General features: G+C 49.7%; 1 protein-coding gene across 2 annotated transcripts in view; it reads left to right on the top strand.

Moving 5' to 3' along the window:
* CELF5 (CUGBP Elav-like family member 5) overlaps positions 1-20,689 on the top strand; it is a 57,150-nt gene that overhangs the window by 13,187 nt on the left and 23,274 nt on the right. Inside the window, exon 3 of one of the 2 annotated variants that reach the window (XM_048830646.2) lies at positions 17,030-17,078. In XM_048830646.2, the coding sequence (XP_048686603.1) occupies positions 17,030-17,078 (49 nt within the window). Of the gene's footprint in view, positions 1-17,029; positions 17,082-20,689 lie in introns of both variants that reach the window. The other variant, XM_048830645.2, reaches the window with a different exon arrangement.

Below are 20,689 nucleotides of genomic sequence, written 5' to 3'. Positions count from 1 at the left end.
ATTCCTAGTGAATTAAAGCTAAAAAGACCAGGATGAGCTGTAGCCCCTGTGTTGTTTAGTGTGAAAGTAAGTGCAACTTATTTGATACTATCCCCGTGCTTTGACAGAACTGCGGATTTTATTTGGAATTGACAAGGCAAAACTGCTTTGTCAGAGAAGCTGAAGGTTGTTGGCATCTGGATGTGAGGATATTTCAATCTTTTGGTACTCGGGAGGCATAGGGAGCTGCTAGGGATTGTGGGAAATGCACACTTGCTGGCTGTCCCTAAACTGATCAATATCAAAATGGTTAACAATTACAATGTCATCATTGGGCTTCAGGGTTAACGCTGGGATGAACTGGCATCAGTGCAGGGTTCCTCTAACATTAGCCAAAATCCAGAGTCAAAGGGCTTCAGCTTCAGAATGAAAAGGGAGAGGTAGCTGAGGACAGAATATGGAACCTTTCACCTCCTGGTCCATGGTTCTAATATAGTCCATGTTGTGGTTGAATTTTTTTGTTGTCTGGTGGCTGTTTAGTAGCCTGCCTAAAATGCATTTAGTTGGTTTCCATCCACCTCCCTGAGGACAGCTGTCCACTTCTCACCACAGCTGGCACAAATTGGCCCCCTGATTGGCTCTCTCAACACAGAGAACAATGATAGATCTTGACCGTTAGGAATCACGAGTAATAATCTGTGGATTTCTCAGCCTGAGCTAGGGTTATAAGGTTGGAATCAAAGAGGAATGGCCTTGATTTGTTTTCTTGTAGCTCTCTGGAGTGCGGTGTGGCTAGAGTGGTGAACTGGGAACCAGGACTCCTGAGTTCTATTCCAAGCTCTGTTGCTGGTTGGCTCTGTGCCCTTGGTCAAGCCACTTAACCCCCTCTGGGCTTTATTCTGACTTACGCTAAAGCCCCTTTGCACAGCTCTGGCAGTGTAAGGCATTCCTGGTGTAAATGGGAATCCAGCCCATGGTATCTCATCTTATCCATAAGTAAAATCTATCTATTGGGGGTTTATTCTGCTGGCCATCACTGTAGTATCTGAGCAGCTTCCATTTTAAAATCAATAGCAAAGTCCACAGAGGACTTCCTGGAGTCTCTGGCAGTCCTTTCCTTTTGGGGTCACAACTCTGCTCGCAGTAAGGTTTTTGATTTTTTCTGTGTGACTAGCTGGGGACAGAAGGCGGGGGAAGCCAGTGTTCTGAGTGTCATTCGTATGGTGGCAAGTTGAAGAGGAAGGCTTTGCAGCATTCCTTAAAGATGGTCAGCCTGTGGGTTCACGTGGTCTCCTCTGGGGGTTTATTCCATAGCTGGATCCCCCTCGACTGAATGCTCTCGCGAGCATTGATCTGAGCTCTGTGGTCTGCATTGTCCCAGAGGGGTGCAGCTGTCGCAGTGGTTCATGATCAACATGCAGTCTTTAATGTAGCCGAGGCTTGATCAATGAATGGCTTTGAAAATTAAACCCAAAGCCTTAAACTGGATTCAGGAGCTGACTGGGAGCCAGTGGAGGGCCTGGAGCATGGGTCTGACGTCCTCAGGCCAGCACTAAGCCATGGAGAAGGCCGGCAGCCACATTCTGTACCAGCCGGAGCCTGGGCATCATCTGCACATTCCATTTCAGATCCAGTGATTCACAGTAATCCAGCCTGGAGGTGACCAGTGCGTGGATCCTTGTGGCCAGATCCTGGTCTGGGAAGAAGGGGTGGAGATCCCTAGCGAGCTGGAGGGGAAAGAAGGCATTTTTAGCTACTGGTGCTGCCTGGTCATCCAAGCTTAGTGAGGAGTCAAATGGGACCTCGAGATTTTCACCCCACTTTGATGAATGGGGGCGATGTGCGTTCCTTGGAAAATGGAGACAACAGGCTGTCTCCAGTACAGATGCTGCAGCAGCACAGTTACAGGGCTGCAGCTATGCCGCTGTAGCACTGTAGTGTAGACACTTGCTGCAGCAACGGACGGGGTTTTTCCAGTGCTGTAGTTAGTCCACCCCTCCAAGAGGCGGGGAGAGTTCTCCTGTCAACCTAGCAGTGTCTACGCCAGGGCTTAGGTCAGCTTAACTCTCTCAGCGGGGTGAATTTTTCACACTCCTGAGCAACGTAGCTAGGTCAGCCTAAGTTTTAGGTGTAAACCAGTTCAACATCTCGGCCAGTTCTTTTGCTTTTCTGAATGGCATCACTTCGGTTTTGGCTGGATTCTGCTTGAGCCAGCTGTTCTCCATCCAACAGCTAATTTCTAGTCGACATTCTGACACATTAGTCGTGGTGTTTGCATCAGCTCAGAATGAGATCAAGAGTAGAATCTCATCGGCATATTGTTGGTAGCTGAGTGCATGCATCTCACTAGCTCTTCCAGTGGTGATATTGAAGAGAAGAGGGGATAGTATGGATCCCAGTGGGACGCCACAGAATAGGGGCTTTTGACTATCTGTTGCCTCTCTCTGAGCACCATTGGAGAGGAAGGATTGGAGCCACTGTAGTGCGGGGGGTGATGATACTTGCCTGGCTTGCAAGGAAAAGTGCTTTGAGATCCTTAGAAGAAAAGTGTTATACAAGGGCAAAATATTCTGTTATTTCCAACATAAAAATGTTTTCTTCATCCCCATAGTTGAACCTTTCACATGTACCATTTCAGAGAGATGCTGTATTAGATGCTCCCGGGAAATACAATGCACTGTGACAGCCTAAATTTCACCCTGGTATAACACCCTGCTGGTCAACTTTATTGCACCAGGAATGATTTTAGCTCATTCTACATGGAAAAAGTTCAAAACTGTCCCCTGGCATGGCCATGATCCAAACTGGCAATATCTCAAAGACCCTTATGCTTTGAGAATCCCAACCAAGATGGCTTTCCAGAGCCTTCTGTAGTATTTAGAAGCCAGTCTCATCTCTCACTGCTGTACAGTTTTTGCAATTCTGTGCCATAGAGTCACATCTAGTCACCCTTGGTACCAGGGTTCTCAATTTTCCTCTTAGGCTCTTGAAATCTCAAATCAACCAGAGATGATTTCAAACTCCTTTAGCTAGGTGAGACTAGATCACCTTAAACAAATACAGGAGTACTTGTGGCACCTTAGAGACTAACAAATTTATTAGAGCATAAGCTTTCATGGGCTACAGCCCACTTCATCGGATGCATAGAATGGAACCTATCGTAAGATATATATATCTATATATCTATATATACACACATACAGATATATGGGAACTTCCACCTTATCTGTATGTGTGTATATATATATTACTATATGTTCCATTCTATACATCCGATGAAGTGGGCTGTAGCCCACGAAAGCTTATGCTCTAATAAATTTGTTAGTCTCTAAGGTGCCACAAGTCCTCCTGTTCTTTTTGCGGATACAGACTAACATGGCTGCTACTCTGAAATCTGTCATTAAACAAATATGTGCTTAGTTCTTCCTAAACAAGTGGAACACGATTCAACCAGTCAAGATCCTGGTGGCATGGCACTGAATATAGAGAGAGGTCCATCTTCCAGCTAGTGGAAGGTTTTGGAGGATCTGGGTTTATTTTTAAGGCATCACAGGGCTCGACTATGTGGAATTCAAAGCAACACTTGGTACTCAGGGAACAGCATTGGGCAGGCTAGCTCAGATAGGAAGAGTAACTTCAAATAATACCAGGATGGGCTAAGTGGGCCCTCTTTGATTGTGTTTGGGATCTAGAGTGAGTGGAGCATCACAAATACCGAAGAGATCTAAACAGCTCATCCTGGCCCCAACGCCCCACACGCACTACAGCTTCTGACCTATAATGTTCCATGTTCCTTGGCTTAGTAGCCAAGGCGGATGTCCCATAAGGCATCCATCTATGCCAGGCACAGAGCTGTAGGGCACTCCAAAACTCTGCCCGTTATTCCAGATGTGGAGTTGGCCTCTGGATTCCACAGCTGCTCTGCAAACCTCCCACTTAGAATTCCCCAGCCCTCGTTCCTGCATACTGACTGGGGAACCTCTGAGCCAAGATGGAATCTTTTCCATAAGGCAAGTCCCATGAGCCCTGGGGACTCTGCTCCAACCCCGGTGGGAGCGGATCATCCTGAGAAAGAAATTGATATAGCTAAACTCCTTTCCCAAGATCATGCTGTTGAGGGTTACATGTTGCTCAGAAATGTATCTCTAGGAGGTCCGGATGGAGACAGGATCTTTGGTTCTAAACAGCAGAGCACCAGGTCCTTGGCCTTCTACTTAATCTATTGTACTCACAGGGTGCCAATCAGTATGTAGGTGCAGTGTCCATTGCCCTCTCTTTGCTCCCCAGTGCACTTATCCTTGGCTGGTTGAAGAGATATTATATCTCAATAACCCATGCCTTTGATTCGTGATTGTGCCTTCACTTACAGACTTCTGAAAGGAACCGAAGAGGTTATTAATGACATGCAGTGATCACACGCGCCAAAGTTAAAGCTTCTCGCTAAGTGAAATTTGAGGGAAAAGCAGCCAGCTTTTCAATATTTCGGAGAAACGCTTTGTGTCGCTTTTCATTTGCAGCCAGACAGTTGCAAATTGCATAAAATTGCTCCTGAAGAAGAAGGGGGGAAGGGGGAAAAAAAGCGTGATTCTTCTGGCAAGGTACAGTTACAGTTTTATATCTATGCAGAACAAAGAAGGGCTTGCTGAAAGGTAGGCAAATAAGTGGCAGAAATTGGTATTGATCCAAGCTGGGAATAGGGGCAGGTTGAAGATCAGCAGTGGGGGTATTGAGATGCTGCTAGATTGGGGAGCAACGCATGGACGTGGTGAGAGCCTGGGAATGCAGGGACACGAGAACGGAAAATTACAGGGAAGCAGCCACACTAGAGCAGAGAGACGCTGGGAATGCACCAGGGGTTGAGATGCAGCAGAACTGGCTCCTGTGGATGGTGCACAAGGATTAACGCAGAGATGCAGCAGCACTAGACCGTAAGGACACAGCATCTGGTTTGCCTCTCACTCCTGATCTTGCGCTGATGCGAAGCAGAGCTGAATCAGGCCTGCCCAGGAGGAAGGCAATGCACCGGGGTTAACAGAGATACGGTGGGACTGGCTGGCTTGAAGGGAGCTAATCATGGGGTCACCAGACTTTCACCTCTAATGCTGGGGGTGAATCTGGCCTTGGCCAAGATCTCCAGAGCTGCCTCTCCATGCATGACCTACCAAGCCCGCTGTGTTCATCCAGGATGCTGCAACTGACAGTGCCTGCTGGGGAGACTTCCAGGAGCGAGGTTTAGGGCCTGAAGATTGAATGGAGATGAAGGCTGGACTCCAATCTTCCATTCCGGAGGCGGTCACAGCAGGTCATAGTTTGGGACCAGCATCGGTGCAGGGTGAGGGAAGCTTGCATGGCCACCGCCTGTGCTGTCCCCTCTTTGTGGGGTTTTTAGGTAGAAATCCTCAGCCTGCCGTACATTTCACCAGCCCCGAGTCCACCAGAGTGGGGGCTAATCACAGATATTCAAGCACTAGAACATAGCAATGCAGGGATCACACCAGGGCTGGCCCAGTGAGACAGTGCCACAGCATGAAGACATAGGCCAGATTCAGCCCTGGCTACCAAGGGACTGCAATTCAGAGTCACTTCAGTGGGAATTCCATCAGCTTATTCCACTGGTGAATCTGGCCCAAGGGAGTGCAGGGGAATAGAGGGGCTTAACTGAAGGATGCAGCAGAAGCCTGCATAGAACGGGCATTGGGAGAATGGGCTGCCAGGACACACATTGGGAACTGGAGAGCTCATAAGACTGAAGGTCGACACCAGCTTCCACATGCTGCCTAAAAGGGCATGGCTGCGCTCTCTTCCTGCGCGCCTCCAAGCGGAAATGCACAAGTACATATGCCGTGCCTATGGCCGAGTGTAGGCACATTGCTCAGCTGGAGGTATCATTCTCTGAGCAGGCTCACACCCACGCATGTGAACGAAGACACCCACCCCCACACGTACACACACTTCTTCCCAAACACGCCCACGCTCCCAAATGCGATGGCACGTATGCTCTCCCCAAATACACGGACATGAGTACATGCATTCTCCAGGCATGCACAGATGTGGGCCCTCCCCAGCCTCACGTATACACACGTATGTGCGGGAACACACCAGCCTTCACACGTGCTCAGCCCACTGCAAATTTCCCCACTCAAACCCTGGCCCCTCATCATTGCTCTGCTGAGGATTTCCAGCCAGGCCTGGTTTTTCCATGTGTGCGTTGTTGTTGTAGGAGGGTTTTCTATCTCTCTCTATTTGCATCATTCGGAAAGAGGAGCTGCAGCAGCCTGGCTGTCAGGAAGTGAGCGGCACCGTTAGTGGTTGCCATGGGAACTGGGAGTTAATTAAGGCCTGTACGCAGAGGCCTGGGTGGAGAGGTCCCCATCACAGCCTAGTTCTGAAGCACAGAACCACCGGCCTCCTGTTTCTTGACAACAAAAGAACATTAAATTAGCAGGGACCCATCTCTCCCAAATCACTGTAATTAAGCTGCAGTGGGGGAGGGGTGACTGCGTAACAGGTGCTGCCGTGTCCCGCAGCCATTCGGGTTTGAACTCTTTGGAGAACAGCAGATACCTACAAACAGGAGCCAAGTTTTGCTTCACAGGTCTGAATGATGTTGTTCTGGAGGGGGATGCTATGGGTCCCACTCCTCTCCCAGCTTTAGTAAAAATCCTCTAACCATTCCTGCCTGATCTCAGCCTCTTGGCCTGAGACTAAAGCTTCTGGGGAATTTCTCAGGCCCTTGGGCCCATCTCTGAGGTCTCAGGACCTTCAGCATCACTCCAGGGGCTGCGGGTGGAATGTCTAAGGGCATCTCGACACTTGTCAGTGATGCTGAATAGGCTAGAGGAGCAGTGGAGAGCTGGGTCCTGTCCAGTCAGTTCCTAGCCCTGCTGTCATCCAGGCTCCTTCCAGGAAGGAGGGAATCAATGTATCTGATTGGCTAATTCTTTTGCAAGGGTCAGAGAGAAAATGGGGCAGGTGGTGGATGATGGAGTTAGCCAAGAGGGAAGTATCAGGGTTCTCCCATTACGCATCATTGGCAGGACTGCCCCGAACACATCTAGAGGAATGCCCCGCCCCCTCTTGGGTACCAGTAAGACCAGAAGGGGTGATGACCCTTCTTATGCAAATGGAAAGCATCCAAGAGGGGAGGACTAGGAGTGGGTGAGAGGAGGAAAGGGTGCTGTTGGTAAGAGTACAGAGGAAAACTTCATACAGGAGGCTGCTTTGATGTTCATATTCCCCACTAGGGAAGATCCCTTGCCTGATGTCCCCCAACAGGCTCAGACAACTTTATTCGTTACCAGTAGGATTGGGTGAGTTTAATACATTTGAACAGCACAGGTACTGCGGTTTCTCATCGCCACACCCAATCCATCCTTGTGCAGCAACATGGGACATCTTGGGTTTCAGATGAAGTTGGCATGAGAACTCTTTCTTGTTCTGTTTCTGCTAAATGGGGGCAGTATCCTGGATTTGAGCGGAGGTGACCTAGTGATACCCTGAAAAATAGGAGATGGGGGAATGGCCGGGCTGCTGCCCCCCAGAGCCTCAGTTGGGGTGAAGGGGTAGTTTGGTTCCCCTTACTAAGCTGTCAAGACCAGAAGGGCATGGAGTAAAAGACCACCTGAAAATACTTGGGGTGAGTTACCCGACTGGGGTGTGTCTCCCCAGGCCTAGGGGAGCCTGGGATCCTGGTCAGGGGGGATGGACAAACTTTCTTGGTGCACCTGTACCAGTGGCAGGTGAAGACTTGAGCTGGAGTTGCCTGCCGCTGCCCATCTAGCTGTAGGTGCCTTAGTCTACTTGGCATTGTGGGCAGCTCCCAGTCATGAGACGGGAGCTTTTAGAAGCCTGGTGATAATGATCTTCCAGATCCTGGAGTGGTGTGAAGCTGGGCTCACTAGACGATGGGGCTCCGGTGCACCAGCTCAAGTGAGGCTGAGCACTAAGTGTATGTGATACACAGAGCAGTAGTGAGTCTCAGGTCCCTTGCATGCCTGCTCCCTTGCAATGCATAGGGTAGGGCATTGTACCTATGGAGATGGAGATCGCACCATTCTCATTGTGTTACCAACACGCTTAGCTATGCGCCCAAGCCCCTCCCTTCCGCCTCGTTTCTGTTATGTGTTGGGAGTAACGGGGTGACTGCACCACAGTGTTTTGTGAATGCAGTTCGCCTGCTCTTCCTCCGGTCCTGCCGGACGTGTTTCATTTTGCTCTGAGCAGCGATCTAGACCTGTGGGTTAGAGCATGGCCTGTCAAATAGGAGAGGGGGCAACAAGTGGCCAGGAGCCCAGCACAGAGGCTGGGACCATTAGATCATCTAGTCTGGCCTCCTGTGTATCACAGGCCATGAAATTTCACCCAAATACCCCTATATTAAGCCCAGGGACTTAAACCAGAGCATTTCCTCAGAAGACCTTTCCACAGGCAGAGAGCAGGAGAGACAGAGGTGCCACTCAAGTAAGATTGGGTGGGGGTGGTCTAAGGGATGTCATGGCAATGGGTGCTGTAGATATGCATGTAGAATAATAATAAAATCCCAACCACAAAAGCAAAACAAAAACCCTGAAGGACAGGGTCTTGGGAACTCCGCTGAAGCTAGATACAGACGCTCCCCGGGTTACGCAAGACCCGACTTATGCAAATTCGCACTTATGGAAAAAGTTCCATAATCCAGAAACAGGATTTTCGAGTTGCGGAAATTTTTGTGTAACGTATGGGTATACGTTTCCGACTTAAGCAAAATTCGAGTTATACAAGGCTTTCCGGAACAGAACGATTATGTAAATCGGGGGGCGACTGTAAATTGAGACTAGAAATAAGGTGCACGTTTGTAACAGAAAGGATAATTGACCATTGGTACACCTCACCTAGGGATGGAGTAGCTTCTCCATTAACTGAAGTCTTTGAATCAAGATGGGATGTCTTTGTAAAAGAGAGGCTATAGCTCAAGCAGAAGTTCTGGGCTTGATGCTGAGATCAGTGGATGACGTTCTCTGGCTTGTGCTATGCAGGAGGTCAGGTTAGAGGGTCACAATGGATCCTTTTGGCCTTCAAATCAATGAATCTGCTCTAGAAAAGCTTTCAGTGTGTTTAGTTACATCAGTGCAGGCTTGGACGAGAGGTTATGGGCCAGCTTCCACTCTTATTTAGCCCAGCGTAAATCCAGACTGACTCCTGCTGAAGTCAGTGGCGTTACTTCAACACCCATGTCAACTGGATCTGGTCCTGGATTTTTCTTTCCGTGAGTTAGATTTCTTTTGGGAAATGTGATTTAGATTTCTTTTGCAGCATGTGGAAAGGACTCCAGGAGAGTTGGCGCACTCCTCTTACCAGCTTTCAGACCCTCACCTCCAACAAGACCAATCGTAAAGGGCAAGGAATGACCAGAATGATTGGGGAGCTCATTTGATGTCCGTGGTCTCAGCTGTGCTGCCCTCAGGCATGCTAAAGGAGAGGGTCAAGTGAGGGCAGAATGGCCAGTGCCTCATCCCATCAAACAGCCCACTTCAAGATGTGTCTGCCCAAGAGCCTGCTGTGCGAAGAGGCTCGTAATTGCTGCGATGGGATGGACTCCCCTGTTGGTTATCTGATGATAATGCACAGTAATGGTGCTGTCACTTCCATAGGGATATCAAGGAGAGCCAAAGACTTTCCCAGTCATAGTGATAAGGAGCTCGCCTTGCTGGCGGAGTAGCAGGAACAGGAGTGAAGACGGGGGTGACTGATTGCGTTAAGGAAAAAGTAAGAAGCTGCAGAGCACCCGAGGAGGCGAAGCGACTGATCTTGTATGTCGTTGTCCTTCACTCTGCCTGGATGTCTGCACACTGCTGTCTGTCATCACTCAGTGCTTGTCTTCCCGAGGCATGGGGACAGCTTCCCTCTCCACCTGCCTGTCACTCGCAGCCGGCTGGGCCAGGAAAAGGAAGACAATGGTCCTGCTCTGCTTGAAACGATGGCCTTCAGAAGGGGCTCGTGTGAAATGAGTTGGGGATTCTCAGTCCGGTTCTCAAAGGACAGTCTATTCCACAAAGGTTGGGTCTAGCAGTTACAGCAGGAGACATGGAGTCAGGACCCCTGGGTTCTTTTCCTGGCTCTGCTACAGACTTCCTGTGTGACTGAGAAGGAGAGTTGGGAGAGTAAATTCTTTAACATTCTTAAAGTGCTTTGAGATACTCAGCTGGATGGTGCCAGAGCAGCGTTCGGTTAGTACCATCTTAATGGCCAACCTTATTGATGCTCTCAACGGAAACCACCAAGGACTAAAAAGATCAATGAAGACTAAACTTCCCTTTCTCCCCTTTCATCCGCCAGGTCAGGACTGAGCCCCATTGATAGAGTAGCATGTGGGGACATGCAGAAAGATACATACTCTGCCACTGTTCACCCTTCATGTTCCAGGGCATTGATCCATCATCACCTGCCCAGGTATAGGAGCTGAACGTGCCAGTCAGGTTCCGGACCCTGGTGCTTTGAATGGATGTTTAGTGGCTGTGATCCAGGAGGCAGGGAGTTCTAAACTGGCCAGCAGTGAACCAATGAGTCAATGCTGAAGACTCATGCCCTGATCCTGGCAAGTGCCTGAGTGCCCCTGTTTCTAGTGAGGGCCCTACGGAGCCAGCACACACTGTGTTTGTTTCATGGTCTCTGCCTCTGACCCACTTAACGCCACTAGGTTACCCTGTGTTGCACCTGAGGGGCTATTTTACATCACTTACACTTAATTAATACAGAGCGAGTCCGGCTCCTCCCTTGGGACTCTCGCCCTCTTTGCAGCACATGGTTTGCTAGCATCGCAGCCTAACATCCCGGGAAGCAGGAGGGGATGGCTGCGGGATGGGGGCTGGGCTGTTGGGTCACTGGGGTGGCCGCTCACTCTGTGCATCAGTGTGGCCATGTGGGGGCTGCTCATCCCCAGGAATGCTCTGGGGAAAACGGTTCATTTTGTGGAGCAAATTGTAATCAGCTGGAATCAAAGCCCAGAGGCTTTACTCACTCCTTGCTCACTAGAAAACCTCCCATTGATTTGTGCTCCTTAGTCCCATTGACTTCAACAGGAGTTTTGCCTGGTTTGGCTCAGGATTTGGCCCTTGGACGGGCAGCAGGTAGGGGGGCTCCAGGGGTGAAATCCTGGCCCCATTGAAATCTATGGGAAAACTCCCACTGCCTTCATGCGGCAGAATTTCATCCCAGGCATCCTCACTCCCAGCAATTGCATCGGAAAACAGGAGCAGGAATGTCACAGTAAAGGAGCTGGAGTAGCCACCAAATCCCTCTCCCAACTGGGCTTCATGTTCCAAGCCCCACAGGAGCATGGAGCGGGGTGCAATTTATATTGTAATTTATACAGAATCGCATCGTAAAGGCCTCTTACTGTCTCCCTCGCTGGGAAAGGAATTGGCTGCTCTGGGCTGTCCTTCTGCTCCTCCCACAAGGCAGCTCCTGACCACTTGGGGATCGGCATGAATTCTGAAGGACGAGCTTTCTAACGTCCGAATGCAGATAGCCTGCTAATGCACCTGCGGTCAGTGCACCCCTCAATCCTAGCCAGGCCAGCTGGGCGCTGCCCGGTGGGAGCCCAGGGGAGAGAAATGCTTAGGCACTCTGTGTGTGTGTGTGTGAGAGAGAGAGACACACACACACGCACAGATAGATTGGTATGTGTGCATGTGACAGAGAAGGAGGTAGTGCTGGAGAGAGAGACAGTGTGAGAAAGAAGGTGGGGGAAAGAAAGCAAGAGATGCATGCACAGATTGGTGTGTGTATGTGAGAGGTAGGGTGAGGGGACAGACACACACAGAGCGTGTGTGTAAGAGAGAGAGGAGGGTAAGGGAGAGAGACACACTCAGTGGGTGTGTCGGGGGGGGTGGTGTGACAGAGAGAGGGAGGGATTGCTTAACCAGGTGATGTTCCCTTGCTGGTGTGTCTGGCCACACCACCACCATGTCGCTGGGACCGCTTTGCAAGGCCATTGGTCCCCTGCCCGGTGGGTCACAGAGCTGACAACGCTGCCTATCATTAGCGGCAGGTAGGAAGCGCTGCAAGGCACCGGCGGTGAGGGGCGGGGGAGCGTGGCCCTTGCTGGCCCAGCAGCGTGTGCTAAATGTTAATGTGATATTCTTCAGAAATGAATAAATAGGTTAATTTTTAATGCTCATCTAAATAATTTAATGAGGAAAATCAAGCTCAGTCTGCAAAGTAGGCTCAGCCTCTTAAATCACTAGCAAAAACCCTCTGAGCCACATGGGTGTGGGTGTGTGTAGTGCATGCATGTGTCTGGTTGGGTGGGTCCGGTACATGCATGCATATGTCCGTGCATGTGGGAGATAAGAACGGCCATCCTGGGCCAGACCAGTGGTCAGATGCTTCAGAGGATTCACACGTCTGTGTGTGGTAGACGCATGCATGTCTGTGTAAGGGCATGTGTGTGCATAATACACACGTCTGCAGGGGTGCCTGGCTCTGTATGTTTGTGTGTGTGCGCACGCATGTGTCTGGACTGCATGTGTTCATGGTGGATCTCTGTGTTCATTTGGGCACCGTGAACATAGATGTACATAGATGTGCCCGTTGGTCTGTACGTGTGTGGATGTATATGACACATCATGTCTAATGCAGTGTGACAGGGCAGCTAAAGCCAGGCATGAGGAGCACGAGATTTTGGTTGTATCTCCAGCTCTGCCACTGACTCACTGGGTGACCCTGGACAAGTCACTTCCCCTCCTCATGCCTCTCTCGGTCCCTCTGGAAAATGGGAGGAGCAAATGCTCACCTGTCAGCGTAAGGTGCTGGGACCTGAGACCCTGTATGAAGAGTAAGTCACTTATTCTAGATTGCTCATTGTTCTGGTCACCCCTCCTAGTGGAGTGTCTCTGGGCTATGCAGCTTGATCACACACCTGGGCCAAGATAAAGCTGCTATAGAATTTCCTGGCATTTGTGCGTTTAGGTCTCTGCTTGTGGGGCCTTTTTTGGTTTGTTTGCCATTATAGCCGTGGTGGTGCTGGAATTAAGGTCATGTCGCCTCCTTAGATCTGTGCTGCCATTGCCAGAAAATGTGATAAGCATGATGCCTCCTCCATGGCTGGGCCAGTGGTGGAGACCTCTCGCTGCAAACGTTAAGCAGAGGAGTCTGAATTTCTTCTCCAAACATAAATGCCTTTCGCTGCTTTGAGAGGTTTCTGTATCTCGCCTTCTTCGTCTCTACCCACGTCTCCCTGAGCAGGTGAGAACAAGCCAAGCCGCCCCTTCACGGCTCTGCCATGGAGCCAGGCTTGGCTGACAACAGATCAACTGGAGGGAGTGGAAGCGGTAAATGGGGCTTGTTAGAACTCGCTAGGGATTGTGAGCTACATGGGGACGCTCAGCCTGGCCAGAACCTTGTCATCTCGTGGTCAGGCTGGTTCTGGTTGCAGCCCCGAGCCACTGTGAGTGAGTCTGAGGAGTGCTTGGGTCAGCTTCCCAGGGATGAGCGAGAGCAGAGGAGAGACCTCAGTGTGGCTTAGAGGGCAGGATGAGAGCGAGCTGGGGTCTGCAGCGCGGCTCAGGGAGCCCCCCAGGCCATCTTGGTCACAATCCCAGAGCCAGATGCTGCTCCTAGTTATCCTGGTGCAACTCCATTGAAACCGGCTCTGGATGCACCCCAGGGCTTACTCGCAGGCCTTAGTACATCTCACCCCATTCCCCTATTACAGGCGTCTTTAGTGAGCGATGGGCTCAGAGGGTTTTGTTTGCCACAGCTCTGCAGTTCCCACCAGGCGCTGGTTCTGGAGAGGGGCCTGGCCAAGCTCTGCCCCACTGGGGCTCCCATACGGAGCAGCTGGGGCCTTGGAGGCATTGCAATAAAAAGGGACCTGTTTAGAGAGACGCCAGTTTATCCTGCCGATCCCGCGAGGGTCGCGTCCCGCTGGCAGAGCCCAGAGAGTCACTGGGCGCAATGGCGGGGAGGGGGGACTCTCCTCCTTCTCCCTCCTGCCAGCCCCCTCTCTGAAGATCATATCAAAATGTCTCTTTTGTGCAAAGCGGAGGGAATGCCCCTAAGAGCTGGTTACCATGGCAACCACAAATGTCAGGTTCCATGTGGTGAATAACCGTTTCCATGACGACAACTCCTTTACCCAAGGTGCCACGAGCTGGAGTGACAGGCCTGTGGGGGGATGGGCGGGTGGGGAGGGGGGGAGCAGGATGTTCTCAGGTGCTGAATTCCCCTTGGGGTTGTTCCTGAACCTCTCCCGCTCCTCCCTTCCCCCTCCCACTGCTGCCGTTAAAGATTCTGGATTCTCCCATATGCAGGCATAAAGCCATGCGCTTCAATGAAGCCTCCCCGCCATGCTGGATTTGCACTGGTGGGGCTGAGCTCAGAGTCCAGTCCCTGCATCTCCCTCCCCATCTGTTTATCTTAATCCCAGGTTTTCTTCCTGGCGAGAAATAAAGCTGGTTCTTGAGGCTGCAGCGGGGGCAGGAGGGGTGTGTGTGTGAGACTAGTACAGCTGTTGCCCTTCCCCCTGAGCCTGTTCCCGAGCGCACATCTGGACCGTGCTGCCCAACCATGCTCCGGGTCGGCACACAGCTTCCCACGCCACCGCCCACGCTGCACGGATTATTGATGTGGACGGGCACGCAGCAGCCACTGCCTTGCTCAGGTCTCTCAGTGGGGTGTATGGGGGGACTGTCTGGATGAGAGTCCTACTCTGGGAATCCCGCTTACATCTGCGCCTACCCGAACAGACACCCAAGAGACACCTAGCAGGCTGGCTATGGCCAGAGGCGCTCCATAAATCAATACAATCAATCCATCGCAATAAGGAGATGAGTGAATCACAGGCCAAGCTAAGGGAAGGAGCTTTGCGCTAAAGTCTCCTTGGAATGACAAAGCAGCATGAGGCAGATGGCGAACGGGGTCTTGGGAAAGAAACAGCCTCTGAAGGGTGGGTTGGGTTTGGTGCCCAGTCACTGGTTTAGTGCAAAGACCAGCCAACAAAGTCCTGGGATGCCACATGGGACTGCACCAGTCAGCTGGCACAGGGGGCGTTTGGGGTTTGATGGTAGTGCTGCCTGCGGAGGGAAAAGCACCGTTCCAAGTTGGCGTGCTGAAGCACTGGGAGCTGGCGCATGGTATGGAGGAGGCAACACAAGTCTGTGCATCTGTCTCTCCGTCAGTCAGCAGGTCGAATCCCCATTCCTGGAGAAAGGGCCCAATAGCTCCCCTCTGTGTGGTCTCCATCTCCAAATCATCACCCCTTTGGTCAGAGGCAGACTCTTCATTCCCCGATTTGACCAGGTGCCGGAAAGAGAGGTGCACGTGTCTAGCTGAAACCACTAATCTCAGGGGTGCTGGCTGGGAACAGTGGTTTCCACTACTGGCCCCAGCAGGTTCGCCTGCATAAATGCGTGCAGCCTTTGTGCAGACAGATCAGATTTGTGCATGCATACTGGATGACTGGACACAATCCTGCAGCCAGGCGCTCCGTTTCTCTGCTCAGGTAAGGGAGGTCTTCTGCAGTTACATCCGGGACATTGACACAGCTGGAAATGTGACCCAGGAGCAGAAGCACCAGAACACTGAATTCTTGGGAGTCACGAAGGACGCCGTCAGTCAGTCACTTGGAGCTGGAATCTCTCAGCAAAGGGGGGGTGTGAGTGGGGGGAGTCTCGCGCATCTACTTTATAAAAAGTTCATCACTTTTTATCACTCGACTTCATTCTACGTTTCTCATCATGCTTGTGCCTTAAACCACCGAACTTAGTTGAGGACCCGATCCTCTAGGATGTGAGCGGGTCTTGCTCAGGCAAAAAAACGTTACCGACTCAAGTCAATGGGAGCTTTTCCTGAGTGAGGACTGGGGCGGCTGAATTTTTTTCACGTAGTTATGGAAATGAGCCTCTTGTGCAAGAGATCCCAACACCGGAGGCCATTGGACTCCGATTTGGGGCTCCTTGAAGGAGGAGAAGGTATATTGCTTGTGAATTCACTTTCAGTGAGGCGCAGACTCCCAATCACAAGATGTGCTTTTGAAAAAGGGACTCGGGCTCCCTAGTCACTTAGGTGCTTTGAAAATTTCCACCCTGGTGCCCATAATAACCTAATTGTCCTCTCATCCTGTTGACTTTGGGGGTTGGGAGGGGGTCACTCCAGGTTAGATCAGCATTAGCAAGATGAGTGCAGAGCCCAAACGCCATTTGGAGCTGGAGGGGTTTGTGACACTAGGTAACCACCTCCTCTCCTGTGCGGATGATGCTTTGAGGTGTCGCTACCGTCTTTAAAAGATGTTCATAATCATCCTGCTCTAGAGCTTTCCCTCATGGATCTCTATTCCCTGAAGGAGCATTAATGAAACACCGCCCCTGTCTGATACGAACGTCTTATTTCCCCACATTTTACAGTAAGAGAGAGAGAGAAATGGAAACACAATTAAGTGACTTGCCCAAGGCCATGCTGAGTCAGTGGCAGAGTTAGGAATAGCTCACAGGTCCCCAGGCTTGTTCTTCAACCACTGGACCACACTGTCCCCTGGGTATTAGATTCTGAAATGATGAAGTGTTTGCTTCAGGGGCCTGAGTCTTTCTCAGCCAGCAATCCGCTGCCTGGAAGATGCAGGTTTCCTTGGTATAGACTGTATGTATTTAAAGGAGGTGTGTTCTTTGCACTGCCAGGATAGGAAGGGGTGGGGGCTGCATTCCTCCCAGAAGATCTGAAAGAAGCTGCTTTGGCTCCTTTCTGCAGGTCCTGGCTTGCAATCATGTCATGGGTCTTGGCTTGCAGTCATGCCATCTCCACATCCCCAGGACACCCCTCCACACTGACATGAGAGGCATTTACTGGCAGAGCGGGAAGAGGGGCTCCTAATGGGAGAGTACTTGGGCAATGGGTGCCCAAGGGCTTATTCCGCTGCGCAGGTCCGAGAGCATCACTAAGGGGAGGAGGTAATATTCCTAGCTGCATCTCTCCACCCTCGGGCAGTGCTGCTGAATTCCCTGGTGCTGCTGGCGCCACCATGTGACTGGCGGGCGGGCAGCGATGTCTCATTCCCTGTCTTTCTCTCTCATTGCAGATGGCCCGTCCAATCCAGGTGAAGCCGGCGGACAGTGAGAGCCGTGGAGGTAGTTGTCATCTCTCCTTGTTATTCCTCCTTGTCGTTTTGCTGGCAGCTGGTCTGTTGTGAGGTGCCCTCCTGGCCCGCTCTTGCTAGGCAGAGAGACCCAGTGTTTCGGGCCTGCCCTTGCTGTGCACCTGCGGGTGATTGTGGCCTGGGTTTGGGTTGTGGATAGAACAAAGAGGCTACTGTTGGGAGCTCCTGGTTATGGTGAAACACTCCATGTTCGAGTATGCCACTGCAAGGCTCAGCCAAGCTCACCGCTTCTCTGCTGGGCCCAGGCTGAGGCTACATGTGCTACACTTGGGAACTGTGCAGAGCATCAGCCCTGGGGCCTAGCAGGAGGATCCTGGAGGAACAGGAAGCATGATGGGGCATTTGGGGGAGGCTCAGGCATAGCACCTGGCCAATTTTTTCATCAGAACCTTTTTTTCAACGAAAAATGCAGATTTGCGTTGACCAAACCACTTCGCGAATTTGAGTCAAATTCGCCAAATTGTTCAGTCCCCAAAAAAAAAAAAAAAAAAAAAATCGAAGTATAAAAGCTGAAAAAATCAAAACATTTCAATTTTTCCATTCAAAATGATTTTTTGTTTAGAAATTGGTTTTACTTTTATTTTTTTTTTAAAAGTAAAAAACACTCAGAAATGGAACGAAACGGGTTTTTCGGTGCGGCCGAGAGCTATTTGCACAGCTCTCCTCAGCGATGCAGGTCAGCCCCTTGGCCTAGCGAGCATTAACATGACAGCAGTAACATATGCTAAGCGGTTATGAGCTGGACTATGCGGCGAGCTGCGTTAATTTACACTGGAGATCACGCCCCTGTCAGATGCCATTCTTCAGATAGAGCAAGTGTAACCCCCTGGTGTCGCAAATGAACACATCCTTTTTGTTGCCTTTCCCTGCCTTAACCGTGCATTTCTTCTTCCTCCTACACTCCTGCATCTATCCTTTCTTCTCTTCATTTGCTTGTGCTGCCTTATCAAGAAATTTAGTAGGCCTGGTGGAATTTGGGTGGGGCTGTTTTCCCCTTTAGAATAGAACACTGCATGTACTGTGTCTGGGATTGAAAGGAGTTGATTTTTGTTTTCGAGGATTATTTCCAAGTATTTTGTCTGAATTCATTTCAATGTTCGCATCAGCAGAAAATCAAAATTAAAAAGTCCGCTATTAATAGTCATTTATTCCAACCAGAGGCTGGGATTTTCAGATGAGCCTAAGGGAGTTAGATTTCCAAATTTCAATGGGAATCAGGCATCTAACTTCCTTAGGCCGCTCTGAAAATCTAAGCCTGTAGGAAGCAAGGTGTGGGATAAGTGACCTAAGTCACTTAGGCCCAGATCTTCAAAGGGCTTTAGGTGCCTAACTCCCATTGGTTTTGGCTATGAAAGTCTTTGCTACACACTAATACACACTAGTAAACATGTGTAGATGCTCACAGACACCACACACAAATTCTGGTACACAGTTAATATATAGCAATACTCAGATACACATGCTTATGGACACCCAAACAGACACTACAGGGACACATCAAAACATCCACATACACCACTGGTAGGCATGAGTGCATTCACATAGCTACGTTCACAAGTCCATCCATACACATGCACAAATATAGAGAAAGATAAACTCATACCCATTTATTAAGCCCTCAAGCCATATTAAAAAAAAAAATAACTTCCCCGCTCTGTAAATGTCCCTTATCAGTGATGGAAATTCCTACTGAGAGAAGGAAAAAGATTGTTTCTTCTAGGCTGCACTGCCTAGAACCATGTACCTGCGCTACTGAGCTCACATGGATTTAGGCAGCTAGAGAGCTGTTTGCTGGTGTGTTGGGAAGGGTGGAGTTAATATTCAGCCAGCTCTTCCTCTCAAGCTGCCCAGGGATCTCTGCCAAGTACCGCAACACATGAGTAGGGAGAGAAGCTGACAATGATCGCTGACATTTACCGATCGAAAATCGAATCCTGCCGTGCCTAATTAAGGCCCCGATGGTGCAATCTGAGACTTACTGCTGCCCTCCCATGCAGGGCCCCATCAGTGCAGGAATCCACCTGGATGGATCCGAGTGCAGGATCAGGGCCTATCTGTGCCTCAGCTTGTTGCATCTGTGCTGGACCATAACTTCCTCTGGGCAGGGACCGTGCATCTGTCTGTGTTTGTAAAAGCACTAAGTACGCTGTGGTGGCTGGTCAAAATAATAATAATAATAATTAATGTCCCCACTTTGCTCCTTGGGGAGCAAAAGGAGACGTGCTGCTTCTTAGACCATTTAATTGAGTTCAAAGCTGTCAGTGGTGTTTGCAGAAGACATTTCTTTCTGTGTGCAGGACCAGATATGATCCTGTTACAACCCATAGCCTATTACTCCACAAGTAGAAGACTGACTTTGGTGGGCCAGTGCTCATGGCGAAAGCACTATTCAAATGGAGTCAGAGTATCACAATCGGGTGCTTAATTATTTTTGCCTTCCCTACAGCAATATCTTTATTACTTTAAAAATATCCTAGTGACTGTTTTATTAAATATTAATATTATCTAACATTTCTATAGCAACTTCCATCCCAAAGCATCTTCGTCCCTGTTAGAGAAGAGAGAAAGGAGTTAAAAATGTTTATTTAATTTGTGTATTTTTAAAAAAAGTTTATTTCCATTTCACAGCTCTGAAACAGAGGAGGATTCCCCCCACCCATGATATTGGTGCCAAAATGGCCATTTTTCATATTTTAAGAAAAATGCAACATAAAAAGATTTCACATTTTTAAATGCAAATTGATTTTCAGCCCAAAGGATTTTGCATTTCAAAACTGCTGGAAGTTGTTTTGCATTGGAAACAAGATCCGTTTTTTGGGTGTGGGACCTATTTCCATTCCAAAAGGCTTCAGTTTTTCCAAGATGAAACCTGAAAAAGAAATTCACTAGCATTTTTTTCCTGTTCTTTTTTTTATTATTGTTGAAAATTTGAACCATTTTTGGAAATTCAAAGCCAGAAAGCAGAAGTCTTGATTTTCAAGGTCTCTGAATTTTGTTTCAAATTTTCTCCAATAAATCTACAAATGATATACACATGACACCACAGAAACACAGCCACTTCTGGGGCGGAGCTGATGGAGACCAAGAACTAGCCTGCAGCTTTTCGCTGGGACAAGGAGAATTTGCTATCAAGGTTTAAGAGGTAATGAGGAGTTTGCAATGAAGTGTGTGCATGTGGCATGGGAGAAGAATAGTGATTCTCATTTAGGTTCCACTTAGATCCATCCTACAAGACTATGGCCGTTTAATCCAAGGTCCTGCTTTCATTTAGGAGTTCCATACTGACCCCTGGCTGTATTCCACACCAGTGCCTGGGGCAGCCCACAACGTAGAGGGCATAGCGTTGGTATAAAGCCACCTTTTTCTTCCCCTTTTCCAGCACAGCACTACTTCCTTTCTAGATGTTTTCCTTTATTACCACCCCCCAGCCCCACCAGGGAGGCTCTCATCCCTTCTGAGTCTCACATTTGTCTGGGGTGTTCCCTGAGTCCAACAGTCCACTCTGTCCTGAGTTTTATCCGTTAATGCCAATGGGCTTGCAAGGGAGGCGGAGAAATGTCCCCTCCTTTCCTCTTCCTCCCT

Source organism: Caretta caretta, chromosome 25 (assembly GCF_965140235.1).
Source record: "Caretta caretta isolate rCarCar2 chromosome 25, rCarCar1.hap1, whole genome shotgun sequence".
In the NCBI taxonomy this organism is placed as follows: Eukaryota; Metazoa; Chordata; order Testudines; family Cheloniidae; genus Caretta; species Caretta caretta.
The sequence above is the reverse complement of the archived record's forward strand: the minus strand, read 5'-3'. Positions and strand labels throughout refer to the sequence as shown.